Genomic DNA, 14,797 nt, shown 5'->3' with positions numbered 1-14,797 from the left:
ATGAGACTGCACTTCATCTTGCAATACAAAGCTGTAATTTTCAGAAAATCACAAATGACTAAAAATTCACCATTTTGTAAATGTATTTTTCGTATTTTTAAAAAGCTGGATTGTTCTGTTTTAATGAAATCGTGAGGGATTAAACTTTCTAATTTCAAGCAAAAATATGACACAAACTCATCTACAGGTTTTACAATAGTTTCTATGTCACACCTATCCGTGGTCACCCATTGCTCAAATGATAACTGATCAATATATTTTTCTTCAAACTCAGCGAATAAAGTATTTTCCAATGATGAAGAATCTGGACAATCCGAACAAGATCGTAGATAGCAATTTGATGTTGTATTTTCACACAAAAGACTACCAGTTAACATTTTAATATCCTTTGTTAAATTGATTCTTTTCAAACTATGTAAAATAAGATTAATATTCTCATGGGTTGTGCACACACACACATTATGTGTTCCTGAATTGGAAAGAAGCTTACATTGCCTTGGCCGAAGGCTTGCAAATGAGGAAAAACCTATTTTAATATTATCGTGAATTTCCTTGAAGCGTGTGTACGCTTCTTTCAAAGTCGTCATCATTTATTGTTTTTGGATTGCTTGACGCTTTCCATCTTTTTTTACTGATACATAATCTTTTTGACCAGGCATAGCTCGACTTACTTCATCATCTTCAAAATATTGAACTACTATTTCTTTTGTCTCATCTGTTAATGCAGTACTAGACCTAGTATTTTTGGTTGAAAGACAGTTATTCTTCAATTGTTTTGCCTCTTTTACTGTATTTCTATTGGTTTTGAACTCATCAATGGCATCCTGAATAGACCACGAACTTGGCAGCATCGACAAAATCAATAATTTTTCTTTCCTTGTCGTGGCTGCATTCGAGAACCTTTCCTTCATATTTATAATTACCTCATCGTAGTCTGTATTTTCCACATCATCAGGTCCTAATTTGAAGAGGTTTCTTCGTACAGCTTCGTTTATTTCACGGTATTTTTCTCCGGGTAATAAACGTAGTCCATCTTACTCCATTTAATCGGAGTCACTTTTATCCCAGCTATGCCCTCGTTAAAGCGTTCGATGTTGACCTTTTGGATACACTCATCTTCCGATTGATTTGTTGAAACAGATTTCGATGATGGTACGGTGGCAAGGCTCTCAGCACTTAATACTTCTGGTAATTCCTCAGTTGTTGTCGATACATCTGGCAATTCCTCAGTTGCTGTCGTTTTCGAACTTCCTGCGCTCTGCTCAACCGATGATATACAGATTGCTCTTTTGTCAACGTTTAGACGGCAGGACGTGCAAATGCGTAAATTTGTATTCAATGTGGACATTGGAGCATAACCAGTCGCTTTCAGTTTATCTATGGTGCTTTCGGTGAGAGTTCGTAACTCTTTTGAACACTTTTGTCCATCAAACGGCCTACAACAGTTGAGAAAGCGGCTACTCATGTTGTTCGTAATATTTCAATAAACAAAATCACTTTTAAGTTTTTACTGACTAGTTTGGTGTCATTTGCTTGACTGAAGAAAAAATTACTATAAGATCTTTAACAACCTTAGTAGTAGTAATTTTTTGCTTTTTCGTGAGCATTGTCATGGTATGTACCTATCATGCATTTGTTGTTGTTGAAGATACCCGTTTCCTCCCGATCATAAAGTCTATTCTCTAAGAGGTATATTTTTTGCAGGTAAACTATAGACGTACACGTGTATATAAATCTTTGATTTTGCAGCTTTTGTCTTAAAAATAACATTTCTGATATTTTTCTATCAATGTTATTATCAACAGGTTTCAACACTATTAAAAGAATTTTTCGCCAGTCACGTGCAATGAAAATTATGACACTATCAATGCTTTTGATCACAACACTGGATCGTGTCTAAGTTTCTTATAGATGCTATGAATAATTAAATCAAAATGTCATGAAAACAACTTGTTTAAATCACGTCCCTTAACAATAAAATCTGCATCAAACTGCAATTCTCGAAATAACTCACACAGAAAAATTTTTTTTTTTACTTAATGTGAAAATTGTGAAATGTTTGAAATGTCATAACTTTTTTGTTTATTAGTTTACCATCACCAAATTTTTATGGTAGATAGCTAATATAATGGACCGTTTTCCCTAAAAAAATTACGTTCGAAAAAAGATAGGGTTTTGAGATATTCGAGTTTTTGTGACAAAAATGATAAGGCAAAAAAAATTTTTTTTTACTGTGCACATTTTCTTAAGAATCACCATTTAGTTGTCTAACTTTGCTGAAAAAATCATAACAATCGAACATTCCGTTTTTGCTGTGCAGCTTTTTAAATATTTTTGAACCATTTTCACATACACCCTTTTGAAAAGTTAGTCGTGACTCAATATGAAGATTTGATATCGAAAAATGACGATTTAGATGAAATTGAAAAACTGTGCAGAGTTTCAAATATTTTCGAAATGGTCGCTCAGGATCGACTGACATGCCCCCGTGGAATGCCTCAGCTGGTTAAATTAAAAAAATATATAACCGGCGGTAATGTCGGCCCTGGATTTAACATTGGCTCATCACGCAAATTAATCAATATTTCATTAACCACTGCTTCTTTAAAAAAAGTGTATCAAACATAATTCTGCTTCATTACGCTAGATTTATACACTTCTTCAATTATGAAAAGCAATTCTCTTGCGTGAAAAATCACTTCGACTCGGTTTTTTAGCAGCCATGTTGACGTTGACTTATGCAGAGTTTGCTAGAGTGCTAGAGTTTTTTTCTTTTGCCCAATAAAAGAGTTATCTGAATAATAACCCGTAGGTACTGGAGAAAATAGGTAACTGAATGCTGCGGATAGAATATCCGATGCTTGCGATTAAATTGCTGAAAATCTTTGTAAAAACAGGTTAATCCACTCAGCAGTTAAGTTTCATTCGCAAATTACATAACGCTAAACTTGAAAACAGGACATTGGGCACCGATCTTTCAGCAGGTCAAATCAAATACATTTCAATATTTGCCGCATGCTACAAAGCTATATATATTTTATTTAATTAAGAACAAGATATATAATATTAATTACTTACCACTACGGTGTTTTTGCCTTTCTCGTACAACTAAGTTGTACCGAAAGGCTATCATTTCACTCCGAAAACGAACTTTTTATAGAAGCTTCTGAGACCCATAGTATTATATACCAATCGACTCAGCTCGACGAGCTGAGCACATGTCTGTCTGTCCGTGTGTATGTGTGTGCACAAAAGCTATAAAAAACATTAGACAACTTTTCGTATAGTAATCCTTAACCGATTTTCTCGCAACAAGTTTCATTCGACAGGGGACAAAGCCTTGTTGATCACTATTGAATTTTATATCGATCGGTAATTGCGTTTAAAAGTTATGCAGAAAATGGTACATCAGACCATATAAACCCCATATAAGGTTGGTGTCTTAACTAAATGCGAGAAAGGCACCACCAACGCTAGGTGGATTAATCTGGGTTTTTCACATTAGAACTATAAACTAACGCGCCCGTTCTGTCGCTTGTTTTCACTAACTTCGTTATTGTGTATAAAGAAAAAAATCGGAAAATAGCATACACTTTTTCTTCAGTGCTTTTTACTAGCGAAGTCAACAAATGTCATTTGAATATTTTGCCGGCGTTTGTATTTACGTTTCAAAAATGGATGGGCTTAGTGGCGAGTGAGAATTATTTATTTATTTCTAATCTCGATTTTCGAATTAAATCAAGTTTATGTTTTAGATATGTTGATACCGAATATCTGGATGATTTTGAGAACGCCAATCTGGACCAGCTGTCATCGATAAGCTACCGGGACGAACATCCCGTTGAGGAGCTATTCCAGCCTGAAAATCATCAGCACAGCGGCAGCGGGAACGCACTTGATCCGGCAAATGAAATTACTGAGGAACAGATAGAGCCTTCGGGAAGTGGATTTGTGATTGCTTCGCACCATCCGGAAGACCAAAATCTCTCTGCAGAAAGTGATCCATTGATTGACGAAACTGGACATGGTGTTGCAAAAGACAAGTTTGAGGACTGTCTGTTTTTCTTCAAAGCAACGTTTCACAGGCGCCTTTATCGTAATCAGTTGCGTCCTCGTGAAGTGCTTAAGCGAGACGTTGGTGCCAATTCGGTCCCAGAATTGTTGAATTTGCTTTGGGCTGTATCAAAAAAGTACGTACATCGACAAGTCGTATTCAACAATGAAGAACCGCGTTGGTCTGATAAGGTGGAGCCTAGCCAGGAAGATCTTTCGAGTTTTGTGACACTGCAGGATCCATCTAAGCGAAAAACTTACCTTGTGAATAGCCTTACCCCACGAGTGATAACGACATGGCGAGGTAGATGTATCAAGGTACACATTTATGTGTATTCAACAAGTTTGGAAACAAACACACAATATCAGAGCGTGTTACGTATTCTCACGGCCCCTCGTAATGCAGACCGCGCGGGTGCACATTCAACGAAAGATGATACCATGGTAGCGAATGATCTTCGTGAAAGTCACAAAGTCCTTGAAGGACATCACAGCTCTTGGCTTTTATGGGCAAATTTTATCAACTCTTCGCCAGCGCATAAGCACGAACAGCTCAAGAATGCGGCATCGCCGCCAATAGAACTGGCAAAGTATTTCAGATGGACAGGAGTGTCTGAAGCGGCCAGGCTTCAGTCAGTACATCGGGGAATGAACGTTGCAAATACTGTGAATGATGGATGGATGAATGAAATTAGAGTGATCAAGAAGGATTTAACCCTGGCAATGTCCATCTTACAAGGAGTCGCACAAAGGATTGACGCAATGGAACTCCGGGGATCGGTAGGTGCTGAGCTGTTTACTGCTATGGAAGCCGCTGTACGTCCAGAGGAATCAGACTTAAGTGTTATGCTTGCTGCAAGAGTGACCGATTGTGAAGACAATTGTTTGTAATTTGTTTTTCGAATATTGTTTTGAATAAATGTTTTTTTAAACAAAATTTAAGATTTCAAAATGTTTTTTTTTTTATGCAAAAACAATTTGACAGTTGGATTAACGAGAGAAACCTCGAAAGTCCGGCCATACATTTGTCGGATCAACAGGGATATACTGCGGGTATGTCTCGAGGTATGTATTACAGCGGAATCACGTTAAACTTTATTTTGCACGTATTTTGGTCAAGTCCTTTTTCTGGAATGAAAACACCGCCTGCCAGATAACCACAATGAGAGAAAATCTGCTTGCAAGGATAAACCTTGAAGTAATTTATCGCATCGCAAACCTCAAGTAATACGGCTTTCTTGTGAGACATATTTTCGAGGTAGACCCTTCGTAGGCGTTGTTTGATGAGTCCAAATATTACCTCTATTGGATTAAAAAAAGGGCAATATGCTGGCAAAAATATCGGAATTATACCGATCGATCTCAAATAACGTATTATATTTGGATCACAATGTATCCTTGCACCATCCATGATCCATACTGAATGGAATCCTGGGTATCTTTGTACCTGAGCGTTCTGCAGAGCAAAATTTCGACAACATTCGAAGAACTTTTGTCTGGTGAATGTGCCATCGGTGGTGAAACTATCTAGAATTCCATTTACTCCCAAAAAGCACAAACAGGAAACTCGAGGTTTACGGCAAAATTCCCCTCGATAAACAATCTTGCGACCAATTACCCCGTAACCCTTCTTTCGCAGCATGTCCCGATTGTCAAAGCTAACCTCATCTAGGAACACAAGATTGTAAATATCCCACTCTATGGCCAGTAATTCCTGCATGAGCCGCACAATCTCTTCGTCCCTAATTTAAATAGCTCGTCGTTCTAGGGACTTCCAGGTCAGACCTGCGTCGTGAAGTATTGTACATATTGAAGCTGTTGTAATCAAGGATGTTATCGATTATTTAGTAATCTGCGTTCGATCATTTAGTAGTTTGTCAATAACTCATTCCAGAAGTCGAATTTCAAAATGTATTGTATGGTGTACTTTTAGTGCGTAAGTTTTTCTACAACTTTTCTTAGCAGGTCGATGTTCGAATTTCACTATTAAATGAGTTACGGTGCTAGTTGCTATACTCATACTAAATGATAACAAAATATGCAATCATTTAGTCTAAGTTACTGCTACTAGCGATATAGCTCCGTTATTAGTGAAATTCAAACAACGAACTATTAGGCAGAGTTGTAGATAAACCTTTGCATTAGAAGACCACCATACAACACATTTTGAAATTTAGCCTCTGGAATTAGTTATTGACAAACTACTAAATGATCAAATGCAGATTACTAAATGATCGATAACATCCTTGGTTGTAATGGTTGTTTTGAATCTCGTTTGGAATTTATGTTTGGCCTCGTCAAGAAACAAGATAGGTTCCTTCATATACAATTTAACGATCCATTCTCTCATCTCGACACCAAACTTTTTGTATGTAATTTTCCGTTGTTTTCTACTGAAGAATCCGTTTGTTTCAAACTTAGAGAACCATTCACAAACAGTTGATAACGATTTCCCGTAGATACGCGCTTACTCTTTCTTGGAATGCCCAAACAATAATATCCATAGAGAGCGTGATAGACTGTATTTGCATGTGCATGTCGGTGCCGAACTTGCTGGGAGATAATACTTGCCATCCTTTAAATAATTGCCAAAGGAAAACTATTAACTAGGCTAGATGTACCAGTTGTGGCTATAGCACCAGTTGTCGCACTAGTGCTTTATATACCAAATGGCCAATCAAATCACAACAAACCAAGTTCATATCGATAAAGCATATTCATATGATACGATAACACCTTTGATTTCCTCCAAAACAAGCAAAGCATAATTGTAAAAAATGATTTTGCTTAATTTTTGACGTCCTTTGCACCAGTTGTCGCACTAGTGGTCCCTATTTGGCCAGTCCCATAAGAAAACAATGGGATTTGCCAAATAAGGAACCAAAATTAAGAATAGTGCCACAACTGGTGCATGCGTTCCTATTATGGATTAATCAATTTTGAGGATAATAACAAATTTTATTGTGGTTTTCACAGCTGTTCTAAGGAGCAGGAAGTAAAACCTTTCGCTTGATATATAAAGTTCACTCACATGTCTTTTACTTATTTTTTTAAAAATAGTTGTTCTTATGTATGGCGTCAATTGGGACACCCACCCTAGTACAATTTAAATTCTGGCAATTTCGAGTTCAAACAATCTACGGCCGATAACTGTAAATAAATAACAATAGCTTATATTTACGTTCTTGCTGCAGACAACTGACAGATATTTCGATAGTAATGTTCGCTTCGCTAGTACCTACTAGCGAACTTCGGTTTTGTGCTTTAGCAACAATATGTGACTTGATTGACAGAACGAGACTTGATAAAACCCGAAATATATTTACAACACGGAAACAAAACAGGGGTTCTACATAATACGTTCGCACGTAACAACCATTGTCAACCCACACCAAGCCCCTAGTAACGCTTCATGTATGGTAGGGTTCTGAAATTTATATAGTCCTTAACGCTCAGACGAGTACCCTCCCACAACCTAAAACGTCATGTAGTTTGTGAATGGGCCCTCATGATGCTTCTCTCGAATCTCGATACAATCGTTTTCTTTCGCCGTACATATCAAAAATAATTGAAAATAATTAAAAATAATGAATTGAAGAAGAGAGAGTGTGTAGAATGAAGCGCACGTAAGATATATCGATTCTGTGCGAACAGTAAAAACGGTTGTTTTCTCTGTGTTTAAATTATCTACGCTCGCTTGAAGTGATATTCTAGTGCTCTAGTTTCGTGGACCCTACAATTTACACCACGATCGCCGACATTTGTCGCTAAATTAGTGATATTTTATCACCCGGCTTTTGTGTTCCATTACAAAAGACAATTTATTCGAGTGGTCCTTTGAGTGTGTCGAATCCCGCCATGACAGACAAAGAACATGCAACACGACTTCGCAGTAACTCACTCGTTAAAACTCGCGAAGAGTGATGGTGAGATGACCGTTGCTGAGCTTGCTAACCTCATGCAATCACAACTCGCTTCCTACCAACGAACAACGAAGGAAGATTTCTCGCTTAACTTTTCAAAAGGTCCTAAGTAACATTTTTTTCATGAATTAATTTGAATAGCGCAATCAACACACCAATACGAAAGCTTTTGATTGCAGTACTCAAATTAATTCATGAAAAAAATGTTACTTAGGTCCTTTGAAAAGTTAACGAGATTTCAAAAACTGGGAGACTCTCTTTCATCAATATCATCGGAAATGAGTAAACTGCGAACGGACCTCGCCTCGGACATCGACAAATTACGTGAAGAAAATAATCAATCATTCACTAAATTGTCCACCTCGGTTGTAAAGGTCAGAGAGGAAACATCAATAGCTTTGGATAGATCAAGTCGTGTAAATGACTTGGTGGTGAGCAGAGTTCCTTTTGTGGATGGAGAAGACCTTCTCTCCTACTTTCACACATGGTGCAGATCGTTTGGTTACACAGAAAGCAATTTTCCATTGGTTGACATTCGTCGTCTCTCGAAGGGGACCACCACAGCTGGAAATGTCTATATGATCATGATACAGTTCGCAATTACTGTCCAACGCAACGATTTTTACTTCCGCTATCTTCGATCCCGTTCTTTATCGCTCACTGGAATTGGATTTACGATTGAGAAACGAATTTACATTAACGAAAACATAGGACCTCACATCCGTGATCTGCGAGCCAAGGCGCTGAAGCTTAAGAAGGATGGGAAACTGCGAGAGGTGTTTACACGTAATGGCGTGCTCTACGTGAAAAAAGCTGGGGAGGAAAAAGTTACTGCTATTATTACTGAGAGTGAGCTCAATCTGCCGTCATCAACCCGATCCTAAAAAGTTTCTGTTTATCCTTCCTCTCCTTCCTATTAATCCCATGATTCCACCCTAAAAGTCTGTTGCTGCTGTTGCTGTTGTATGCTGGATGCTGGGCGCTCAATGGCGCGGGTAATTCGCAAAAATTGATGCTGTTTAATAGCTTAGTCCTGGGCGCTAAATGGCGCTGATTATGTTGCTACTTCGGTGTCATGCTGCTATCGGAGTGTTGAATGCGCTCGATATAGTACTTAGCTGGTATAATAATGCTTACCGTTTTTACTGTTTGCTTTTTTGTATGTATTAAAAATTTAAAAGTTTGTATATTATGAATACTGTTATGTTTGAAGAAATGCTCATACTCCATCCTCTTTTAATTGCTGTATATTATTTTCTCTTTAATGCAGTGGTCACCAAAGTGCGGCCCGCGGGCCGCATGCGGCCCGGCAAGCCTTTTTCTGCGGCCCGCGAACGATTCTAGAAAAGGCACTCTCTGCGGCCCGATGTTTAGCAGTTACCGTCCGGAAAAAAATTTGCTTTTTTTTCTTGGTCTTGTATCGTTTCCAGTGTTTGAGACCGTTCAAGGTGTAATAAATATACCATGAATCATTGTATCATCATGATCATCATTTTTAGACGAGTTTGTAAGCGAATAGCACACATACTTCGACACAACCGCTATTATTTGGAGCTGCGCGGGATGTGACTTTTACAACTGTTTCGCTCAGTCGCATAAGTAACATACCTGTCTTTGTGTCGTTTCTATCCACATATGAAAGTGAACTAGTTCTCGTTTTGCATTGCGTGATTCATATGATTTGGTCATTCAATTTTAAATCAACGTTTTGTTCGTTCGTGCGCGTGCTAACTTCTGCGGATAGAGAGAGGAAAAAATGGCTACGACAAGTGATACAAAGAAAAGGAAAATTACTGAGGAAAAGAGAGTTTTTCAGGAAAAATGGACGGAGCAGTATTTTTTTGTTTCGGTGAAGGATAAACCAGTGTGTTTGGTGTGCACTGAGACCATAGCGGTAATGAAGGAGTTCAACATTAAACGGCATTACGACACGAAACATGCAGTGAGATTTGAATCATTGTCCAGCTCATTGCGTACCGCAAAGCTGAATGAATTGAGGCGACAGTTAGTGCACCAACACAGTGTTTACAAAAAACAAACGTCAGAAAATGATTCGTTAGTGAAGGCAAGTTATATAGTTGCTGAAAAAATGTCCTGAGCATCAAAGCTGTTTATTGAAGGGGAATTTGTGAAAGAGTGTTTGGTGGCGGTTGCTGAAATAGTGTGCCCACAACAGAAAAAACTCTTTGAAAAAATGAGTCTTTCTGCTTCAACTGTGACGCGCCAAGTTGAGGAGATTGGTAAAGAAATCAAGCAGTGTTTGAAAGAAAAAATAGCCAAGTTCATGTACTACTCGATAGCTTTGGATGAAAGCACAGATATCAGTGACACAGCTCAGCTTGCAATATTTATCCGTGGTATCGATTGCAACTTCAACATTACCGAAGAACTAGCAACCTTGTTCCCGATGAAAGGAACTACGAGAGGAATCGATATTTTTACCGCTCTGGATGCTACGCTGGACAAACTTGGATTAAAGTTGAATAATCTTGCGGGTAAGTTGAAGCTCGAGAAGGACCACTTGGTCAGCATTCTAGTCCTGTCCTGACAATTTATTACTCTGACGTTTTACAACCGAATTACTTGTCAGTAGTTAATTAGTATCTGCAGGTTTCAGGTTGTTGAAATGCCGCCGAGTATTAAAATGTTGAGGTGCTGAGGCCATTCTACCCTAAGTAAAGTAGGCGCGGTTTTCGTTCTTATTTATTTTTATCTTTATTTATACAGGAGCCGTGACAGATGGTGCTCCAGCAATGGTGGGCAGAAATGAGGCGCAATTGCTTATTTGCGTAAAAAGCAAAATTGATTGGTAATGGTGATTTTATTCAGTATCACTGCATTATCCACCAAGAAAATTTGTGTGCAAAAAATATTTCTTTCAAAAATGTCATGGGTGATATTGTTAAAACAGTAAATTACATACGAGCCCATGGACTTAACCACCGCGAATTCCAAGAATTTTTGGACGAAGTTGGAGCCGAGTACAATGATGTGCCATATTTCACCGAAGTGCGTTGGTTGAGCAGAGGAAAAGTCCTTAAACGTGTGTTTGACTTAAAAGACGAAATCAAACAGTTCATGGAAAAGAAGGGAAAAAAGGTTGACTTTTTTGCAGATAATAAATGGTTGTCCGACTTTGCATTTCTCACAGATATATCAAATCATTTGAACGAACTGAACGTCAAACTTCAAGGTAAAAACAATTTGGTTCACGAACTGTTCCAGTATGTGAGAGCTTTTGAGACTAAGTTGCGATTATGGGAAATACAATTGAAAAATCGCGATTTTTCTCATTTTTTGGCTATGGCTACTTGCTCCATTGGCAACACCGAAATCTACGTTGACATGATAGTGACACTGAGGGAAGAATTTCACAACAGATTCAATGAAATTAAAGCGAACGAGCTAAGTTTGAAGATTTTTTCCACGCCATGGTCAGTTGAGGTAGAAAAAGTTCCAGGTAAATTGCAGCTTGAATTGATTGAATTACAAACAAACTCAGTTCTTGAAGACATGTTTCGGAAAGTTGATTTACTCGAGTTCTACTCAACATATATTACTGCAGAAAAGTATCCGGAACTACGGAAACACGCATTACAGATGCTGTCGTTGTTCGCCACAACATACTGCTGTGAACAATTATTTTCGAATATGAAAAATGTTAAGTCAAAAGCCCGGAATCGATTAACAGATGATCATTTGGAAAAATTGCTCAGAATTTCTTCAACCAACATAACTATTGATACTGACAAGCTTACCAAAGCGAAAAATACTCAGGCAAGTTAAGCAAGTTATTAAATACCCGAATAATGTACAAGTTTGAATTAAATGTTTAGAGAATACTCGCAGAAATAAAATATCCACTGTATATACAAAACAAATAAATATAAATAAACTTTTTAGTTATGCTATGTTTCAATTTCTATCGTAATTTATGCCCTTTGAAAATTCTAAATGAAAAAATCAATTTTCTTGAATACATATACTGCGGCCCGTTTTAAGAGTTCAGAACTGCTGTGCGGCCCTTGAGAGCTGGTATGTTGGGGATCACTGCTTTAATGGCTAATAATTCTAGTTCCTACATCTCGACGAACTGGTGCATTCCCGGCACCGTTATGAAATCCGCTTTAATTGGAGATAAGTTGTCCGTGTGTTGTATGAATAGTCAGAGTTTATGTGCTCGTAAACTATGCAAAATTGAGGAATTACGAAAAATTGTTGAAGTGAGTAGTGTCGATGTAATATGTGTATGTGAGACATGGTTGAACGATACAATTGATGACTCTATCGTAGCTATTGCAGGATATGAGTCAGTAAGACATGACAGGGTAGGTCGCTTAGGAGGGGGTTTATTGCTATATATTAAAAAAGTTTAACCTACAATTTTATTGCTAAATCAAACAACCAAATCGGATCTGTAATTACTGAATTTGTTGCTGTAGAACTGTTTTTGCCAAAAGGAAAAATCTTATTACCAGTAGTTTACAACCCTCCAGAAGTTGACTGCACAACATCATTAGAATATTTACTATCGTCTTTCGGTTTTACTTATGAACAAATTTTTCTGTTAGGAGATTTCAATACTAATATGCTAGTCAACACATCAAAATCGGAGAAACTTCAGAATGTATTGTTCTCACATACAATGTGTGGGAAGTGAACCAACATTTTTTCATAGGAATGGTTCATCACAACTGGACTTATTACTTACAAATGATCCATCAAAAGTTCTAAGATTTAATCAAATTGAAGCTCCTGTGTTTTCCAATCATGATCTACTATTTGCGTCTCTTGACTTCAATACAATTTGCTTGCCAAAGATCATTGAGTTTCATGATTATAAATCGATCGAAATAGATCCATTAGTAAGTGCTTTTAATTCAATTGACTGAACTAACAATTATCGAAATATTGACTCTAATTATTTACTAATTTTTTTGGACTCAGTGTTGATAGATTTACATGACTCTTTTGTTCCGATTCGCACCATATCGGCTGATAAGAAAGTGAATCCTTGGTTTGACTCATCTATATGTAGAGCAATTGTTAACAGGGATTTATTATTTAAAAAATGGAAATCAAGTAAGATTCAATCCGACCATTTGGCGTTCAAAATAGCTAGAAATCGTGTTAATACTCTGATAAGAACTGCCAAACAACGCCACTATGAGAAAAAGCTTAACCATAAACTTGCTTTAAAACAGTTGTGGCAAAACATAAAAAGTATTGGAATTGGAAAAACAGAAACTCCTGTAATTAACAATTTCACTGCTGATGAAATTAATAACTTTTTTTGCGATAACTTTTCCTCTAGCAGTACTATTGTGAATCATTCAACTGTCGATCATTGAATAAATGAGGATTTCTTCTACTTCAACCATATCAATGAAACTGATGTTGTTCATGCAATGTATTCTATCAAATCGAATGCAGTAGGACTGGATAGGATTCCAATTCAATTTTTGAAAAATATTTCCCCCATACTGATTAAACCTATAACACATCTATTCAATTAAATAATTACTACAAGTGTTTATCCTGGTAAATAGAAATTATCGAGGGTTTTACCTATAAAAAAGCAAAATTCTAACTCGTATTGTTCTAAAATGTTCTAAAAAATCGTTCTACGTGAGTACGTAGAGAGAAATAGTCTTTTAAATAAAGTTCAATCTGGGTACCGTTCAAAACACAATACCAAAACATCGATGTTTAAAATAATAGATGATATTGGTATAGTTCTTGATAATGGTTGTGCTGTAATACTCATTCTACTGGATTTTTCAAATGCTTTTGACACAGTGTCACACTGTGTTATGTGTAACAAACTAAAAATAAAATTCAATTGTTCGGTAAATTTAGTCAAATCATATTTATCATCTCGAGCTCAGACAGTTTTTTTCACAATGGCACTTACTCCAATTTTTCACTGATTTTATCAGGAGTGCCCTAGGGATCGATTTTGGGATCGCTTCTATTCTCTTGTAAATATATAAATGACTTAACTGATGCAGTTCGAAACGGTAAAATTCATTTATTTGCAGATGATGCCCAACTATATTACGATTGCTTAAATACTAGTGCCATGGACATATCAAGGAATATCAATGAAGATCTACGACGAATTCATGAATGGTCTTCTAGTAACATGCTAGCGCTCAATTCAAAGAAAACAAAAGCTATATTTATAAGCAAATGTTCTTTTCATGAAACACTAAAACCACTTCTATTTTTAAATCAAGAACCTATTGAATATGTTCAAAATGCTGCAAGTTTGGGTATACATATTCAATCCAATTTTGAATGGGATAAATTTGCGTTGTCGCAATGTGGAAAAATTTTCGCTAGTTTGCGTTCACTTTATGGAACAGCATGTTTTCTGAGAACCGATATTAAAACAAAATTGTTTAAAAGTCTTATACTTCCACATTTTATGGCGTGTGACTTTTTACTAGATGAACTTTCTTGGTTTTTAGAGTTGCTCTTAATACATGTGTACGTTATGTCTTTAATTTGAACAGGTTTTCAAGCGTTTCTCACCTTCAGCATTTGCTAATTGGGTGTCGATTTGAAAACTTCAGTAAACTTCGTTCTTGTTTATTTCTGCATGGTCTACAGAGTACAAAGCAACCAGATTATTTATATGAAAAACTACAAATTTCTAGAAGCAATCGATTTAGAAAATTCGTTTTGCCGCGACACCGCACGTCTAAGTATGGGAACTCATTTTTCGTTCGAGGTGTAGTTCACTGGAACACATTGCCTAATAGTTTATCAAAAGAAAAATCTTTCACGGCATTTAAAAGAGGTTGCATGCAGCATTT

At 36.9% G+C, this 14,797-nt stretch overlaps 1 protein-coding gene and 1 pseudogene across 1 annotated transcript; one reads left to right on the top strand and one right to left on the bottom strand.

Moving 5' to 3' along the window:
* The first annotated feature begins 3,570 nt into the window (after positions 1–3,570).
* Positions 3,571–4,944, top strand: LOC134209442 (uncharacterized). Its single transcript, XM_062685427.1, has 2 exons — positions 3,571–3,694; positions 3,756–4,944. The coding sequence occupies exons 1-2, from the start codon at positions 3,630–3,632 to the stop codon at positions 4,942–4,944; spliced, it is 1,254 nt and encodes a 417-aa protein (XP_062541411.1). The 5' UTR covers positions 3,571–3,629.
* Positions 4,945–5,125: 181 nt separating this feature from the next.
* On the bottom strand, positions 5,126–6,627 carry LOC134209441 (uncharacterized; annotated as a pseudogene).
* Positions 6,628–14,797: the final 8,170 nt, after the last annotated feature.

This window comes from Armigeres subalbatus, chromosome 2 (assembly GCF_024139115.2).
Source record: "Armigeres subalbatus isolate Guangzhou_Male chromosome 2, GZ_Asu_2, whole genome shotgun sequence".
In the NCBI taxonomy this organism is placed as follows: Eukaryota; Metazoa; Arthropoda; class Insecta; order Diptera; family Culicidae; genus Armigeres; species Armigeres subalbatus.
Note: the sequence above shows the minus strand (reverse complement) of the source record. Positions and strands in the feature narration are given on the sequence as shown.